General features: G+C 34.4%; 1 protein-coding gene across 1 annotated transcript in view; it reads right to left on the reverse strand.

The window, feature by feature from the left end:
- The window catches only part of LOC145266706 (neprilysin-1-like), a 348,933-nt gene that overhangs the window by 185,950 nt on the left and 143,745 nt on the right, over nt 1-19,238 (reverse strand). Inside the window, exon 2 of the mRNA XM_080122633.1 lies at nt 6,402-6,449. Within this exon, the coding sequence (XP_079978759.1) occupies nt 6,402-6,449 (48 nt within the window). The remainder of the gene's footprint in view (nt 1-6,401; nt 6,450-19,238) is intronic.

Below are 19,238 nucleotides of genomic sequence, written 5' to 3' on the forward strand. Positions count from 1 at the left end.
TCATGTTAATTGTTGTGTTTATTATTTTTACAGAATTTTTGTGTATTATTATGTTTATTATATGTACATATTTCTATTGTTGTGTTTTTATTATACAGAATTTTTGTGTATTGTTGTGTTTTTATTTGTACATATTTTTATTGTTTTGTTTATTATTTTTTTTTTTTTTTTACACAGTGATCACCACTTATCAAGGCCCGGAAGCCACTCAGGGATAAGGGTTATTGCAAGTACATTACGTTAGTGAGGAGATTTGCTGAAATGTTTACTTAAGGGGGCGGTTCATTAGGAATTTGTTAACATTGGACTTGAAGACAACCAAGTTGTAGTCCGGAGGGAAGCCGAGAGACGGAACAGAGTTCCACAGGCGTGCAGTTCTAAGAAAGAAGCTTTGTTCATGGAATCTGCGTTTTGATTTAAGCACAGATATAGAGTGGGGGAAATTTTTCACAGTGGATTCAGCTAGACGGGTGTTTTTCGTGAAAGATTGGCGAAGGGGGACCAGAGATTGGAGTTCAGACGAGCATCTGCCATGGAAATAACGATAAAACAAGGACAGGCTCGCAACGTCTCTTCTGTGGGAGAGAGATTGCAGGGTAGAGAAAAGGGCATCCCCCACTAAGCCACGAAGTCTATTTTGTACTCTGTCAAGGCAGGATAGGCTGTTTTTAGCAGCTCCTGCCCAGATATGGCAACAGTATTCCATCCTTGGACGTACTTGGCTTTTATATAGATAGAGAATTGCATCAGTAGTGAGATATCTTCTGGAGCGGTAGAAGGATCCCACCATCTTTCCAGCGACCTTGGCAACAGATTTGATGTACGTGTTCCATTTCAGATCAGGAGTAAAGGTCAAACCCAGAAGCTTGTCAAAACACAGGGCCTCACCCAGACGAGAGCAATCCATCACAATTGATGCCAGATGGGGATCAGAGCGTTGATGATGTAAGGATAGCAGTTTGGTTTTGGATGCATTAAAGGTAACCAGCCACATCTTCCCCCACTGAACCACGCGCTCGAGATCAGAGGAGAAAGAATCAGAGAGAACTTTGTCATTTACAGCCTTTGATGTGTTGCCGTAGATGGTCGTGTCATCAGCATAGATGTCAACGAATGATTTAAGTATGTGTTTATGGAGGTCATTGATGTAGATCAGGAAGAGAGTTGGGCCCAGGATTGAGCCCTGAGGGACTCCAGCATTTATATTGCAGGCCTCCGATTTTTGTCCATCTACCACTACTCTTATGAGCCTATCGGAGAGAAATGATTTAATGATTGAGAAAACATTTCCAGTTATACCGTAGCTGGAAATCTTGTGAAGTAGACCCTTATGCCATGCCTTGTCGAAGGCCTTTGATATGTCGAGAGCAATTGCCCTAGAAAGGAAGCCTTTGTCAAGAGATTCACTAATCCTGTGGGATATAACCGTCAGCACATCTGCGGTAGATCTTGCAGAGCGGAAACCATATTGTGTGTCACTAAGAAGGTTAATCCTGCTGAGGTGGTTGACTATTTCTCTATTTAATATGGATTCCAGCAACTTACTCATAACACACAGGAGACTTATTGGTCTGTATTGAGAAGGAGATGACTTATCACCTGAATTCTTAAATACAGGGCAAACTGATGAGGTTTTCCAGGGAGTCGGAAAGCACTTCTCCTTAAGGCAGCGCTTAAATAGTTTCGTAAGTATGGGAGCAAGTTCTGGTTGAAGCTTTTTTAACACTATAATTGGGATGCCATCAGGGCCAGTTGCTTTACTGGAATCTAGGTTCTTTATTAGCTTGGCGACCTCATGCACAGATATTTGTATGTTACCTAGCTTGTTCTGTGTTATAGGAGGAAATATGGGGAGTTGATGGCCTTCGTCGCATAGGGTAGAATTAGCTGCAAAGTTCTTTGCAAATAGTTTGGCCTTGTCTGACGCTGACGAGATGTCCTCTGGTCCATTGATAATGGTTGGGATAGAACGCACACTTCTGTTCAGGATCCTATTTGTTATTTGCCAAAACTGGTGGGATCCAAGCCGCTGATCAGCTACCTTGGTTTTACAGAATTTTTGTTAATTGTTGTGTTTATTATATGTACAGATTTTTTATTGTTGTGTTTTTTATTATACGGAATCTTTGTTTATTGTTGTGTTTATTATTTGTACCTATTTTTTACTGTTTGTGCTTATTATTTTACAGAATATTTGTTCATTTTTGTGGTTATTATTTTGACACAATTTTCGTGTATTGTTGTGTTTATTTTATGTAAAGACTTTTGGGGTGTGTTTATTATTTTACAGAAGTTTTGTTCATTGTTGCGTTAATTATTTTTACAGAAGTTTTCTGCATTGTTTTGTTTAATTATATACGTGAAATATATATAAATAAAGAGTCAATTTCCACATATATAATTAAAAAGTCATTTTGTATTAATAGATGGATACAACTGCGAAGTTTATAAAAACAATTCTATAAATTAATCTTACGCGAAATATGCCTGCGTACCTTTGAAATGTTTGAAACCACGTAGTCGTAACAATAGCAGTAGCGCTTTTAGATATTTATCTTATCTAAACTGTTTGTGCTGTTAGTGTAACATAGCCATTACACTGTAACCGTGTCGCTGCCTATCAAAGCTCGGATCGGCACGTTGTGTGAGATTTCGTCACAAAGGTTAAAACAAACAAACAAAAAAGAAGAAATAAAGAAACATCCGACTCGGCATTTATTTGTGATTCTTCCAACAATAACTCATCACATTATTTTCAAAAGTCGTTTTGCACACGTGTTTTATATCGCTCTACCATATAAAATGTGCTTTTTAAAAGTCTCCCTCCCGTCACCTCAGCCCGGCCATAGCCAGCGCTTTCTCGTCCTCGTTTTCACATGTTCATTTTCCCGGCACGTACTTTGCTTCTCCTCTTGACCACGTGATGCACTTTTTTATTTTCTCTCCTTCTACTTCGTGTGACGTCAGCGCGTACATACTTGCTAATTTGTAAAAGTGTTTTAAATGCGGCTGCTGCTTTTCTCGCTCTTCGACGCTCTATTACAACAAGAGCGCACTACTTCGTTACATAAGTTTTATAAAAATGAATGAGAAACGTACGATCAGTCGCTGCTGTTAGTTTAATAATTAACTGCAGAAGAAGTTCATGATATATTACTGTTAAAAATTGTCATAAACGCTTTACTACAATACGTTAATAGTGTTAACAAGCGGTAAAATAAAATAAATGTGTATTTAACAAATAAAATTCTCCGGCGGATTGGGTAACGAGCTTAGAATCTATTAGTAATGGGGTAAGAACTACACTACTTTTGTTTAATAAGAAAATTGAACTTTAATATTGTTAAGAATTGAATTTCAAAATTGATGTATAGGCTTAGACATGAAATTTTATTTATTTATTTATTTATTTATTTGTAAAATTTTCTAATTGATGTCATAAATAAACGAAGAAACAGACTTTTATGTAGGGTGTTACAATTGCTGAGAGATTTGGCGTGAGATAAATCTTCAGAAACTATTGCAAAATAACTAAAGCATTTCTTCCGGAAACTAACTCCCATCTTCACGTTATGCGATCTGTTTTTACATAGGAGGCTTTTGCGAAAGGCAAGTGTCATTCGTTCTCAATAACTGACCTTTCCCCTACATTACGGTTTGGTTCGGGAGATCCAAAAGCTAATGCTGAGTTACCTGAAATAAACCCCTGGTAGTCTGGCGCCCCGATAGTTAAGACACACATGGTGTGATGAAATGCCCTGTTGCTCTGTCATTACCTTATATTACTGTCATGTGTTTAAGGATGTCAAATTAAAGGTGCAGGGTTAGGTAACTCTAACAGAAACCTTCAAACTCGACGGTATTCCTCGGCAGAAGAAACATAATGAAGTTGGTTCAGCATATTACGACTTTGCGACTCGTCTGTATTCTCCAGTCGTCAAGACCTCTTTGTCATTGGAAACTGCAAATTTGAATTTGTGAAAGAAAAGTATGTTACATTATGTACACTTGAAAAAATAATACATAGAAAGGTATCTGTGTTTAGGCAATGGTATCGTCAACAATTAGTAAAAACGTCCTTTGGCGGACGGTGACTGACAACGAACGTAGGCTATTTGATAGCTGGAAACCTTTAGTACAAGAAATGACACGGGAATGTGTAATGGCGCTCAACTTTTCTGGAAGAATCTAGATAAATGTGAGTTTGCTGCATCTACAAATGAACAGCCCTTTTAACAATCAGTTCTGGTCACCCCTTAAGAGGCATGTGTTAGAGGAGACTTCTAAACCTACTCTGCTTCAAAATCCCATATCTGAGATTTTTTGTCAAGAATGGTCATCTTCAGCACTCGAAATCAAATTCAAGAATTATTATTCAATTCCTTTATATTGCCTTATATTATTTTTATCTTCAGCAGAAACCAATAGGCATATGAAAATCCAAAGTAGAAAAACTGAAGACAAAGAATGAAACTTTAAAATTCAGGGTAGGGAGTGCTTGTACCCTAATCAACAACAAAAATTCTGGTCGCTCAGGAAACCAGGCAGTCATCATTCCGAGCAAAATTCTAATTTTGATATTATCAGTTTGAGTGACACGCGATGTGCAGAAATACAATTGAGAGAAGACCATGGACAGTTTATTTTATTTTGGAATGGTCTGGGCGCAAACCAACTCCAAACTCATGGAACTGAGTGTGCAATCAGAAACTATTTTCTTCCAAAATTAAACAAACCATGTATTTGTGTTTATGAAAGGCTCATTACTTTGAGAATTGAATTCACCATCATTCAATTTATCACCATATTCTCTACATGTGTTCTAACACTCGCGACTGATGACATAGACATAAATAATATTCAGAGAAGTCTTAAAAGGCCTTCAGTAATTTCACATACCTTGAAAATCATCTTTTATCGGATGCTGCATCAAATGTGACATCCAATACCGACTGCCTCTATGCTCCAGACACCTATCGTTATCACCTAATGGCTCTGGATAACTTCATCAATTTTAAATTCGAAACATGCTGTGCATCCACTGGTAGGTCTACCGCGCCAACATTAGCCCCTCCAAGGCGACTGAGATCACATGCGATGAAATCTCAGTTATCAAAAGTCAACAGGGATGGACTAGTGACATTTTTCGAATTCCGGAATCCTGACTGCCGAAGTAGATTTTATATGACCAATTTAGAAAAGAAAACCGAAATAAGGGTGACGAACAGAGCCTCTTAAAGAGGGATCGTGGCTGAAATGTTGTATAGTGGGGTTCTGTATTACATGGGGGAGTTGTATATATGATGTGTATTCATTGACGTGTATATATATTCACGCGGCGATATTTTAGCTCTTCTACGTATGAATGCGTCTATTGATCGCATAATGATTTTCTAAATAGGACGTATAACAATTTAACAAAAGGGACTGATAACAGTTTCGGGGCATTTATATTCGAAGCCTTAGTGGTATATGATTTCCCCTCATTGGAAAGCTGCAACGCTGGCCCTAGATTATTTCTATCGACATTTTCCCTACTCTGAGCCATTACGGTCCGTGGACCGGCTTTCTTCTTCTGACTACCGACTGGGGCTGCTACCTCTGACTCACAACGCCTGACTAACTGATACGCGTATTTCAAGCTATCTCGTTACGTTATTTAGTTTACGTTGTAACATTCTTTTTAACCAAGTTAACATTTTTATTTGTGCTAGTTATGAAAACTGACACTCTTTTGTATTAAACTATTTTAACATAAATAATTTTATGTGTAAATATTTATTTCGATTTGATAACATTTTTTCTGACATTTTATTTGTACAAATATTAATGACGATCATAATAATGGTCTTGACCAGCACATTTTTCAGTGTTGCCCGGCCAATATCTAACAGAGAGAGAAACATTTTTTTTAACTAAACCGGTTGTCTGCTTTCGAGTATTAGAGGTGCGAAATGGTGTACTTGTGTAAAGATGCAGTAGAAATCTTTATTCGTGAATGGATCAGCACGACGATATATGTATAGTCACCGACATATAAGCAATGAATTGTATTCCAATTCTATTTGTCTATAAACATTCACAGTATTAACTTACTAAATAGTAAAGTTAAATAATTGCAATTCATTCCAAGGTAAAGGTTATACTATGCTTGTAGTTAGCTGCTATTTCACTTCTTATGTTTAGTAAATTTATTTTGTTTAATAATTTAATGTTTACTTTATTTACTGGATTATCCAATTCTATACTTATTGATGCCTTTGTACGTATGTACTATTCAATTATTTCTGATTTAACTATCTAATCGTAACCAAAATAGGAGTTATGTATAAACAAACGAACCTTCTTACAAACAATTTTTCAGCTGTAAATCGAAGAGATGATTGAAATTCGATACTTACCAGCCACGGCACATCCAGGCGTGAGACAGATTTTATGTTTCGTGTCACCTGAAAAATATAATCATTAGATTGTCTTATTTTTAGTTTTAATTTAATTCATAGAAATTATAAAAATATAACAGATTAAAAGAAACTTGAATTTGAAAGCGATGCGAAAATAATTTGGAATGAAGACACCGTCTGATACGGAATAACACAAGGCTTCGAATTGAGTTGAAATTTGTTTTTGAAAATTTTATTTCTCGCAATACGAATCAAAATAATATGACACCATTTTACAACATATCATCCTAGTTCGATACTTTACGTTGATAAATCAATATTTAATTCAGAATTATTCAATTCCTTTATATTGCCTCATATTATTTTTATCTTCAGTAAAAACAACTTCTTACATATTACGCTCTATGTTTCAAACAAATCGCACTTAAATTAGAATAGAATACCGAGTGACGTGTTTGATTGAGACTTTAATGACAGACACATCTGTTTTTGATGAATTAAATTAAATTGAATTAAATTAAACACTCTCTCGTACATTGAAATAATACTCCTGATAAAATTTAGTTGGAGAATTTTTATGGAAATCATTCTATACAGAGCGTGAAGCCACTTGATGTAAAGTTAACAAGAGCGAAAAATTATTATTGTAAAGACAGTAGATTTTTTTTTTACACAGTGATCACCACTTATCAAAGCCCGGAAGCCACTCAGGGATAAGGGTTATTGCAAGTACATTACGTTAATGTGGAGATTTGATGAAGTGTTTGCTTAAGGGGGCGGTTCATTAGCAATTTGTTAACGTTGGACTTGAACACATCCAAGTTGTAGTCCGGTGGGAAGCAAGCAGACGGAACAGAGTTCCACAGGCGTGCAGTTCTAAGAATGAAGTTTTGATTTAGGCACAGATATAGAGTGAGGGAAATTTTTCACAGTGGATTCAGCTAGACGAGTGTTTTTCGTGAAAGATTGGCGAGGGGGGGACCAGAGATTGGAGTTCAGACGAGCACCTGCCATGGAAATAACGATAAAACAAGGATAGGCTCGCAACGTCTCTTCTGTGGGAGAGAGGTTGCAGGGTAGAGAAAAGGGCATCCCCCACTAAGCCACGAAGTCTATTTTGTACTCTGTCAAGGCAGGATAGGCTGTTTTTAGCAGCTCCTGCCTAGATATGGCAACAGTATTCCATCCTTGGACGTACTTGGCTTTTATATTGATAGAGAATTGCATCAGTAGTGAGATATCTTCTGGAGCGGTAGAAGGATCCCACCATCTTTCCAGCGACCTTGGCAACAGACCTGATGTACGTGTTCCATTTCAGATCAGGAGTAAAGGTCAAACCCAGAAGCTTGTCAAAACACGGGGCCTCACCCAGACGAGAGCCATCCATCACAATTGATGCCAGATGGGGATCAGAGCGTTGATGATGTAAGGATAGGAGTTTGGTTTTAGATGCATTAAAGGTAACCAGCCACGTCTTCCCCCACTGAACCACGCGCTCGAGATCAGAGGAGAGAGAATCAGAGAGAACTTTGTCATTTACAGCCTTTGATGTGTTGCCGTAGATGGTCGTGTACTCAGCATAGATGCCAACGAATGATTTAAGTATGTGTTTAAGGAGGTCATTGATGTAGATCAGGAAGAGAGTTGGGCCTAGGATTGACCCCTGAGGGACTCCAGCATTTATATTACAGGCCTCCGATTTTTGTCCATCTACCACTATTCTTATGAGCCTATCGGAGAGAAATGATTTAATGATTGAGAAAACATTTCCAATTATACCGTAGCTAGAAATCTTGTGAAGTAGACCCTTATGCCATACCTTGTCGAAGGCCTTTGATACGTTTATTATCGTTATTAATTTAACGAAGTTTACATAATAGTGCTCGATAAAAGGGTAATTGATACTTTTATTTATAATCAGGTAAACATTTTGACATAGTCACTGCACAGTCATGCCAATGTTTTGGTCAGTCAGTTCTAAATAACCAGTGGCCTTATCAGGTGAAGCGAATTTCCACTTTAAAAGCGATTTGGTTCTTAGGTTAAAGTATATATTGTTGTTAAAAGCATCGAATATATTTTTGGGATTTAATGTCAACATTTTCTAAAACGTTCTATCAATTTCATCGCAAAACTGATTTTAATGACATATAGCATCTCATTCCCTCCTAGGATTATGCATATAATTTTCTTACAACAAATTAAAGAAAGAACAAAACAAGAACGAAAGTAAAAAACAGCCGAAAACATCAGATATATACGAATAGTACTCCATGTTTACTTTTAAAAGTTAGAATTCGATACTGAACTTTAAAAGAAGACGGAGAATATTACTGATAATATTGTCGCGTCTCTTTCATCACTTTTTCCCTTTTTTTATTTCACTTCAGCTAACATTTGATTCTGTTATGATTTAGATTTATATCAAAGAGCTCTTTTAAGAATAGATGCTGTTCCCTTTATGGCTGCTATTTGTATTTCGTTATAGCTCGGTCTTCCAGGGATTTCTTCAAAGTATTTCTAAAGATTCTTTTTTATTAAATCAGTTGCCCCTATCACAATCGGTATGATGTTTATTTCTTTCAGAAAACATGTCGTTTTTAGATCATTTTTTAGGTCCTGATATTTTGTTATCTTTTCCTGTTAAGCTCTATTAAGGACAAAATCATTTGGGACTGTGACATCGATAATGAGCCCAGTTCTTTCGAGCCTGTTCCATATTACAATATCTGGTTTGCTGGCCTTGTCTTTTATGTATCTTCCCGCTTGTATGTCTTTGTAATAGAACACGGTCACTTTTCCATTTGGTGTTATCGGTGGTGGTTCGTGTTTCCAGATGTTCGTCGACGTGTCAACTTACATATCTCCACAGGTCTTCCAATGGAGATACTTACATACTTTGTTGTGATGGGCAGTGTAAGGGGCATCTACCAATAAGATTGGGCATGCAGACATTAGGTGGCAAAACTAGCATTGACCATTGTCTTGTAGCCATTTTTTAATGCATTTGTGAGTAAGCCTTGATTTTGACTGGCTACAATGAGTCTTTCCTCGTCAAATGGGAGTCTCCCGCTCTTAAGTTATTGGAGTAAAGCATCCATGTCTATATATTCCTGTTTCAGCTCCCCCAGGAACTTTCCTGCTGTTTTATGCTGTTCCACTCCTTGTTTTCTTGTGTCTATCTCGATTTCGGTGTATTTCTTTCTCTTTTTTTCTTGCAATCTGTGTTGCTAGTTCATCATTTACCTCGGCAGTATTTTCCAGTATGATACCCCCAAAGTTTTCAGCAAGCTTTGTGATTGAGGTTTGTTGGGGTAGACGTTCATGGTGGTCCCTCACTATTTCTATTGTTATTAGCGTGATTACCGCTATGACTAGTTAAACTTGATGTGGCTATAGAAGCGATCTTAAATTGTACTAATATGAATCACGTTATTTCCCACAAGTTGTCAAGGTAGGTGACGGGTGTAGCTTTCTGTAAGTTCCTATGATAAATCTTCGAATAGACAGCCATTAACTTTCCCCTACGGAGCGAAAAAAAACCACACAAGAACAAATATTCGTAATTTTGACTTTAATTCATCCACGAATGCTAATACTTTTTTGTCAGTAGTTCAATGCAGACAGTTTTGAAACGGAATGTTTAAACACTGCATCAGATTTAATGAACCAAGTCTAAGCACACAGGCGAATAATGAAGCTTTAGCTGACGATTCCAAACGAATTTATTTTGTGTCAACTCTACTAATGAATTGTCTGGTTTGCGTTTCTATGTGTAAATTGCTTGCATGCGTATTTACAGCTAAACGAAATGATTTGAATAAAAAACCATTCTAGAAATTGCAAACATTGCAAAATAGATTCCATGTTTTTTTTACGGAAGAAATGTTTGCTTATTTTTCTATTTTCTGTTGATTACGACTAAACACTTTCTACAGTTCTATCAGATTGGTCAATTAAAAATTTATTGACAGAATAACAGTTATAGATGTCAAAATTTCTGTTGAATAGTGATATTAATTTTTTAAAGGTTTGTCGATTCTTGTTACTAATGAATGTTTCGCCCATCTCATTCATAGCCGTGAAATATCGGTTCTTTAACTTATTCTTGCGATGAGGCAGCGCCTCGCTTATGATGAGACATTTTTTTTTACCATAAGTAGGTATGATTAAAAATAAACTCGATAGTATAACGTTGTGGGAAAAAGAAAAGAAAAAATCTATAGCATTAGAAATATATCAACGTTTCGTCCTCATTTTCAAGGGGACTTCTGCAGGATCATAAAATAGTTGAAGAAAATTAAGCTATAACGATGATGAGTAGAAAGATTTTCGTGGTACCTTTCTTTAAAGATGATCGAAAATGGGGACGAAAAGATATTTTTCTAAAGCTATAGGTTTTCCTTTCATCTTTCTCATAAGTATGTTTTGGCTTAACCTTAATGTGCACCATCCCAGATTTTAATTTCTATGTCTAGAGAAGGGTATCTTTGTCTGTGATAAGGATAGAGTTATGGACTTGTATAAAATGCCACTGACCCAATTTAAAGAGTGCTGGCCTCAACATAGGATTTCATGTTGATTGTCTGTGCAGTGCATGGAACCCAGTGCATGTAAACCATGCTCGCATTGTCAAAAAAGGATCATCATAGGTTTCTGGGTGGATTTGATCTGCCTGGCCTTCTTGGGTCTGAGAGAGACAGCATCCATCCACTGGTAACTCTGTCTCTTAGGGTCTGTGTCATAGAGGTATATTCAGTTTTCATCGCATATCACCAGAGAATCGTTAATTGCGAGGTATGAATTGATCAGCCCGACTCCCTCCCTGCTCTCATGACAACGTATTTCGTTCTGATCTTCCCTGAGCACCCTTGGGACATTTTTTTTTCTATACACATACAGACGTTTCGATTTTTTTTCTTTTACGCTTTTCTCAGTATGGAATTACGTAATTGAATGTCCGTCGTGTGTTCATGATGAGATAAAAATAGACTGGCCAACCTATTGTTATCTATATAAAGTTAGTTATGTGTATATGTTTATATGTTTATGCAACTTATTGATTCATAAACTAATGAAACTTTGATAATGATACCTTTTCAGAATATATATATATTTATATATATATATATATATATATGGGGGGTATGTGCACTTTTGATTTGTTTTACATAAGTATTTTATGCCGCTACACATTCATGAACATGTTTCGGCCAACTAGTTACAAGTTCCCAGAAACCTCTTCAGGCGCAGGAACACTACCTTTGTATAAGCAGTATCGTTTGAAGAGGTCGCTAGTTACTTGTAATTAGCTGACTGAAACATACTCATGAATGTTTAGCGACAATAAATTCTTATGTAAAACAAATAAAACAGTATACCTTACGCTACCTCAGTATTGAGTTTTCTAGTATGTTAAAAAAATCATTAGTTGTTTCACCTTTTATAGATGTTAACCTCGAAATAATTGTAAATATATATATATATATATATATATATATATATATATATATATATATATATATATATATATATAGTCCTGGTCAAAATCATAAGACTACTTAAGAAAGTAAGCGTTTACGCATATTATCGAATTTTTAATCAGACAAATGGTTGAAACCATTGCCAAACGGGAAAATATGATGGAAAAAAATAAAATCTGCCTCATTCAAAACCTTAACACTGATGTAATAATTATTTTTTTTAAAAAACAAACATTTTCAAGATGATAAGACCACTGATAATTTATCTAACAAATGGCAATTATAAATTACTAAAAAGGGTCTCAGTATTTAGTATATACTCCATTATTACGAATTACTTCAAAAATTCTCTTCGGCATGCTTGCGACTAAGTTTTTTATCAGTTGCGAAGGAATTTTATCCCATGTACTGAAAACTGAATCAGAAAGTTTTTTATCGAATCATACTGGGTTCCATCCTTGAACACTTCTTTTGCCATCCATCCCTAAAGATTTTCAATGGGATTGAGGTCCGGAGAACATGCTGGATGATCTAACAATTCTATCTTATTTGAAGAAAAGTATTCTCGTTCTATATATATATATATATATATATATATATATATATATATATATATATATATATATATATATATATATACAGAAAGAGAGAGAGAGAAAGAGAGAGAGAGAGAAGAACAAACTGAGTAATGTGTTCATCAACGTTTCCTCTTTATTTCGAGACTTCCTCTGGATGAATGGCATTAAGAAAACAAAAACACCAGTACGAATATTTGACATTTTTTCATGTGCAATGTGTGACGCTGTTCTATTTCAGAAACGGAAAAAGACGTTGGGAATTTCAAAAAGGAGGGAAGCTTGCGTTGTAAAAGAGAGAGAGAGATTTTTAATAACGTCATATAGTCGTTAATATGTTTTTAAAAGATATAAATGCAGATAATATTCTTTCTGGAAAGAATATGTCTGTTAAAATTCAAATATAGGTGTGTAACAGACATGAAATGAGTGTTTTTGTTATGTAATTTATTGAATGATATTATATGTTTTATTTATTACAGGGGGTGTTTCTATGGTGTGAGAAGGTTAACCCATGCCTACAATTAAATTATGTTATTTTAATAAAAGTTTACTTATTAATGGCGCTACATTATAGAAACCTGCACGTTGTTTAATTGTGCTTGAATTTGAATTTGAACTTGTATCCAAGAAGTCTCCGACGAGGTTTATTTGAAATAAATTTAACTATTTTTGCTTGTTTAAAGTCAAAGGTGTGATTATGCTTCAATGAATGAGAGAATAGTACACTTAGAGAATTGTTATTTTTTATATCTCTTTTATGTTCACTGAGCCTTTTTTCTACTTACGCTGGGTTTCACCAACGTATTTATGGTGGCAATTTTGGAAAGAACAGTGTATATGCCTGCATTGGAAACTGGTTTGTTTTGGAGATGTTTTGTAGTTTTAAATATTTGTCTTATAGTTTGTAATGTGGTTTGTAGAATCACTCATTACCTTTTCTAAACATACTTATTATAAAATCCAATAATAAACTATCCTTCAAAGTTCACCGCAAAACTACACACAAAAATGATTACATGCATTTCTATTCACACCATAATAACAAAATAAAAACAGGTATGATAATTGGTTTCTTCTTACCCGCATTCAGAATTTACAGTCCATAATATCTGGACGAAGAATTCAAATACCTCACAAACACTTTGAAGATCTTACAATATCCTACATATTTTAGATTGAATGGTAAGCAAAAAGCCACACAAATATTTTCCAGGATAAATAATCAAAAATCATATACACCAGACCTTTCTCTCATAAGCAGACACCTTCTTTTACCTACACACACCAATAATACAATAATTTGTAACACACTAAACAAACTAGGAATTTCAACTACACAAACCACATCACAAACTATAAGACAAATATTAAAAACAAAACCCAGAAACATTTTTTTCATGAAAAGCAAAAGCTAAATGTATAAATTATAAAAGATGAATTTATAAAAGAAAGTTTATGCAAAATTCCATAGAATATGACATTTCTAATTAAAGACACTTAATTTTATCTGATAAAACTAATAATTTAAACAGTAGATAAATTGCATTATACAACTTATTTGAAGGTTAGAATCCATCTTGTTATGCCACGCGTCCAGAAATCACGATGAGTCATTTTTTAATTTCCTCGGATGTCAATGATTATCCGTCATTTAATGATCGAACTGATTTCATTCTAAAGCTGAGGCCAATTTGAACCTCATCAATTTCTAAATCAAAATGAAAAACGATAACCGGCAGATATCTGTTATTGGATTCACGTAATTATATCAATTGCTTATGGCCAAAGAAAATGAGAGATTATTCACGTACTAATTTTATAGGAACGAAATAATTAACTGCCATAGAAAACTGTGATTGAGATGTTCGTGAGGAAGAAAATAGATTAACCTTGACGGATAAATCTGCAATTAGATTTGTGTCAGAAAAAAAGCAAATTCAAATTGCCAATTTTAGATTGTGTCTTTTTTTTTCGCTTAAACGATTTTTAACCATTCTCTTAATTTATTCAATAAATTTCATTTTAAATGACTTTTTAATCGTACAAACTTATATAGCGCTTTAAAAAATATTACACGGAAAACCCCTACCGGCCCTTTTCGCCAACAAACTCATCAGGAGTTAATCGTTGGTCAAAAACGCGGAAATGCAAAAAATGAATTTAATTGTCACGAAAGAGCAAATACTCTGGGACGTACGAAGCAAAACAACGAATGGAATTAATGTAAAATAATATATATAATATATACATAAAATGTACGTACAAATTAGATGCAGGGTACTGGGATTTAATGGGAACGATTAAAATATATCTCCGAGCAGGTTCAATGATTTAATCAGAGAGAGGACATGTTAATCGTAGTAGCAGTAGAATGTCTATGTCGCGATCTGGACAATAACGAAATCATTATTCGGAATTATAATGCTTTTATCAATTTTATTATTCTTAGAGAATTTCCGATTACCAGTTCTATACCAACACATTTTTTCATCCTATTATTTTATTATTAGTTCTTGGATCTCTCATGAAACCACTTAGGGGTAAAGTGGGCGATCGTTTTTTTTTTGTTTTTTTTTTGTATTAGTGATGAAGTTTAGTTTAAATCTTCTCACTGATTTATATTCATAAGGCAGGCGAAAGGAGGAACTAATCGACACTGTTTTATATAGTTTATTGCCAGCACATACATAAAAAGACGAGAGACATAAACGTAAATATCAAATGGAACGGGGAGGTAAAGAGGAAATAGAGACATTGGACGAAAACATTTAGTTCGAACACAGTTTTCATAATATTTCTCTGGCGTAAGAAAGAGGACAGAGATGGATAGAAAGAAAGAAAGAAAGCGAAAGAGAGACAGACAGAAGTAAGAAAGTGTATTTTAGTGCATAAAATCTCGTAAACCGTCAAAATACACACAAAAAAAATATTTTGCTAACCTAAAATGTCGAGACATCAGGAGTTGGGGGGGGGGCGATAAAGGTTATATTTCTTCCATAACTTACTCTACGAATAACCGTTTAAAAAAGGGGGTACCAAGGATTGTGAAGAGCTACTAGAAAGTAACTTTGCAAATTATATTTGTGTAAAAAAAAAGCAAATATATATATATATAGTTAATTAATCAGCTTAGACATTCTTATTTTCTTTCTCTAATGCGAATCAAAAATAAAAACAACTTTAAGAACATTCAGCGAACGCCATTGTACTTCTTTCCGCATGAAAAAAAGTCTTATCTGTTTTACAAAACTGAGAAGACGAAGAATCAACTGCCGTGAAAATTAGACGAGGAGAAACGGCGGCGTCAGTTAACATTGAAAGAGAGTGAAAAGACAACGAATTTAGTAACGTCACAAGCACACATACGCATAAGCATTTTGGGTCCCATGAAAAAAATTATACATAAGTTTTGTTTCTTTATTAAATGCAAGCCTGTATCTGCGTTATCGTTATTTTCATGGCAAGTGCTCGTCTTAGCTCTAATCTATGATCCTCCTCGCCTAACTTTCACGAAAAACACCCGTCTATCTGAAACCACTGTCAATAATTTCCCCACTCTTCATCTGTGCCTAAACCTAAACGTAGATTCCATGAAAAAAGCTTATTTCTTAGAACTGCACGCCAATGGAACTCTCTTGCGTTTGTCTGTTTTCCAGTTTACATCAATTTGGTAGTCTTCAAGTCCAACGTAAACAAATTCTTGATGAGCCGTCTCCTTAAGTAATCGATTTTACCAAATTTACATTACTAGCGATTACAACGATATTATCCCATTCACTACTGTATACTCAATAACCCTTATCCTCAAGTGGTCTCCGGGCCTTGATAAGTGATGACTCCTATGTAAAAAAAAGTACTTAACAAGATTACTCTTTTTGGAGCAGACTAAATTTTGCCTAGAGTAAATCTACTCTTAAATTACGAGAAAAAAGAATGTTTGATAATCTATAGAAATGCAATATTTTTCGGCGATTCGTATAATTTGTAACGTTCTACATTATGAATGTAAAATGGATCTAAAATGCACACAGCAATCTCTGTTCGTTAGATGTGTTTCGAGAAATAAGAAAAGACGCGTCTATGTAATCATATCTGGCAAATAGATACGCATTTGAAATATCATCATTTATTGCCTTTGTTCATTTTCAAAATGAACCAAAGCCTCTAAATTGACTCGGAATTTCCTCATTACATCCGGATTATTTGATAACATGATATGTTTGAACATGACAACTTAAAAAGTCGAATTATAATTTTAGATGTTATCTGTAAGTATGTTGGATATATAGAAGACTTCCATATGATCAGTTATTGAGGTTGCTGGATAAAATAATTGGGTTATTCTACCGGTACAGAAAGTATTTGACACCGGATGTAATTTCCTATCTACGTATGACTCAGATACGTTCTAAAATCGAGTACCGTGGCCATATCTAGAGAGTTTACGTTCGTAATATTCTTTCTAGTTTTGAAAGAGTATAAAATCGGCTTGCTCTTCTTTACATACTAGTTTTCTCATTTAGCCGTCGTATTTAATTGTTACGGATGAGTTATTCTTTGGTGATGACTATTCGTATTAGTCTTAGTGTGTTCATGTGTGTGATCATGTTGTGAGATGTTCATATTATATATATATATACATTGTAAGTGGTACATATAAAGAAAGAGAGACAGTTCTTATATATAACGAGACAGACAGGTTACAGATTACTACAGGAGCACCAAGCCTGTAATTTAATGAGAGGCGATTTATGAATATCTTGATAGATAGACCGAGAGTGCGTTTGACATTTACGTTTTGACAGTTGTACATATAATAAACACAAAGTTCATATTAATACAATTTCACTTTACCTTTGTTTTGGTAATGATGATTTTCACAAAGTTCTTACAATATAAATAGACAATACTTTTTCTGTTGAATAACAACACGAAGACGCAGATACAAAACCACATGATGATACGTTTATTTCTTCTTCGACCGATCAGACATGATTTTGTATTTCAGGGATTCAAAGTTGTTACATGGTTATCTCTAACCCCTCTCGCTCCCAGAGGGTGCCTTGACTCTAACGGAGAATCGGTCTGATCTCCTCTGCTTCTTTGATCTAACTCCCCTGATTCTCTTTTCGTTTCTCCTCTGACTGATTCTGATTCTGACTTATCTAACTAAATTCATAACTCATAACCTCACTGCATGACCAAGCACGTGCATATAAAAATATATGGCACGACATGCTTCCGTGTTTAAGCATGCATTGTTATTCACATGTTTCTTACAAAGCCGACACTCTAACCTAATTTTCGTAACCCACTTTACAAATAACATTTTCCATTGTCCGTTTTTAAATTCCTTATTTTAATTTTCATTTTTTATAACAGAAACAAAATTCATCATTACATTCCTTTTTCAATAAACAGATATCTAACTATTTTGTGTGAGCTAAACAATGGCAATTCCACATTCCTTATTTTCAATAAAATTCTGTATTTATTTTAACTTATGATTGGAATTCTCAATTCCAAGTCTAGCTTCGCAAGATCGAATCCCTGACAATCCTATTTCATATTTCCATTTAACTAATTCCCCATTTTTTTTTACTTACATGAAAAGGGGACAGCCCTTATCATGTAACATAATAAATATTATATATCTAATTTCATTATTTTTTCCGACAGCCATGATTTTATCTAATCTTTAATGACTTAATATGTATGGTGTTCGTTAACATTATCTTTTGGTTGATATGTTAATTTGTATAATTTTTAAGTTAACTATTTGAGCTTCTTTAGAGATCAGAATCAATTTAGTAAAATCAAAGCCAAATGTCATAATCTTGCAAAGGTACTTATGCTATGAATTCTTAATTTGTTCAGATCTAATCTCATAAGAAATGGACAACAAATTAGTTTATCTCGAAAATTACCATTAGATCAACAAAATTAATTGGAATAATGTGGGCCTTTAGGGTTTTAATCTGAAATTGCAAAAGGAAATTGACTTCGTATAACGTTCACTCTCTCTCTCTCTCTCTCTCTCTCTCTATATATATATATATATATATATATATATAACTACTTAATTTACTCACATAAAATTAATATACGAAAGTATAGATTTATTCGTAAACTTTAAGTATTTTCTTCAAAAGTGCTCAATACGTAGGTAAAACTAGTTAGTGATTTATAAAATATATATGGCGATTAAGCTACACTGAATATTCCGCGCTTCATCCACTCTAGGACTTTTCAGGCATATGCGCGAATTCTGTGGTTGTTTATCGTTTTTATATAAAGAGTCCTAGAGTGGATGAAACGCGGAATATTCAGTGTAGCTTAATCGCCATATATATTTTATAAATTACTAACTAGCTCTACCTACGTATTGAGCACTTTTTAAGTAAATACTTAAAGTTCGCGCATAAATCTATACTTTCGTATATTAATTTTATGTGAATAAATTAAGTAATTATATATATATATATATATCATAGTTAAATTTATTTATATTAAGTTATATTATAACAAAATATATATATACTAGAAGATGTAACCGGCGTTGCTCGGTATTAAACGTAACGTTACTATCCTTAAAAAAATCAAGTAAACAAACGAAGGAATTGAAACATATACATGCGAGTATTATGTTTTTTCTAAACAGTTCACTACTTGTAAGTAAAAAAATACTCGAGCTGAGATCAGAACTAAAGCCTAAAGACAATTAGTCAAGTACGATAACAATTAGGCTAACTTGAAAACAATCTATAAAAAGT

The sequence above is a fragment of the Euprymna scolopes genome, chromosome 4 (genome assembly GCF_053919585.1).
Source record: "Euprymna scolopes isolate OS-2025 chromosome 4, ASM5391958v1, whole genome shotgun sequence".
NCBI classification, from domain to species: Eukaryota; Metazoa; Mollusca; class Cephalopoda; order Sepiida; family Sepiolidae; genus Euprymna; species Euprymna scolopes.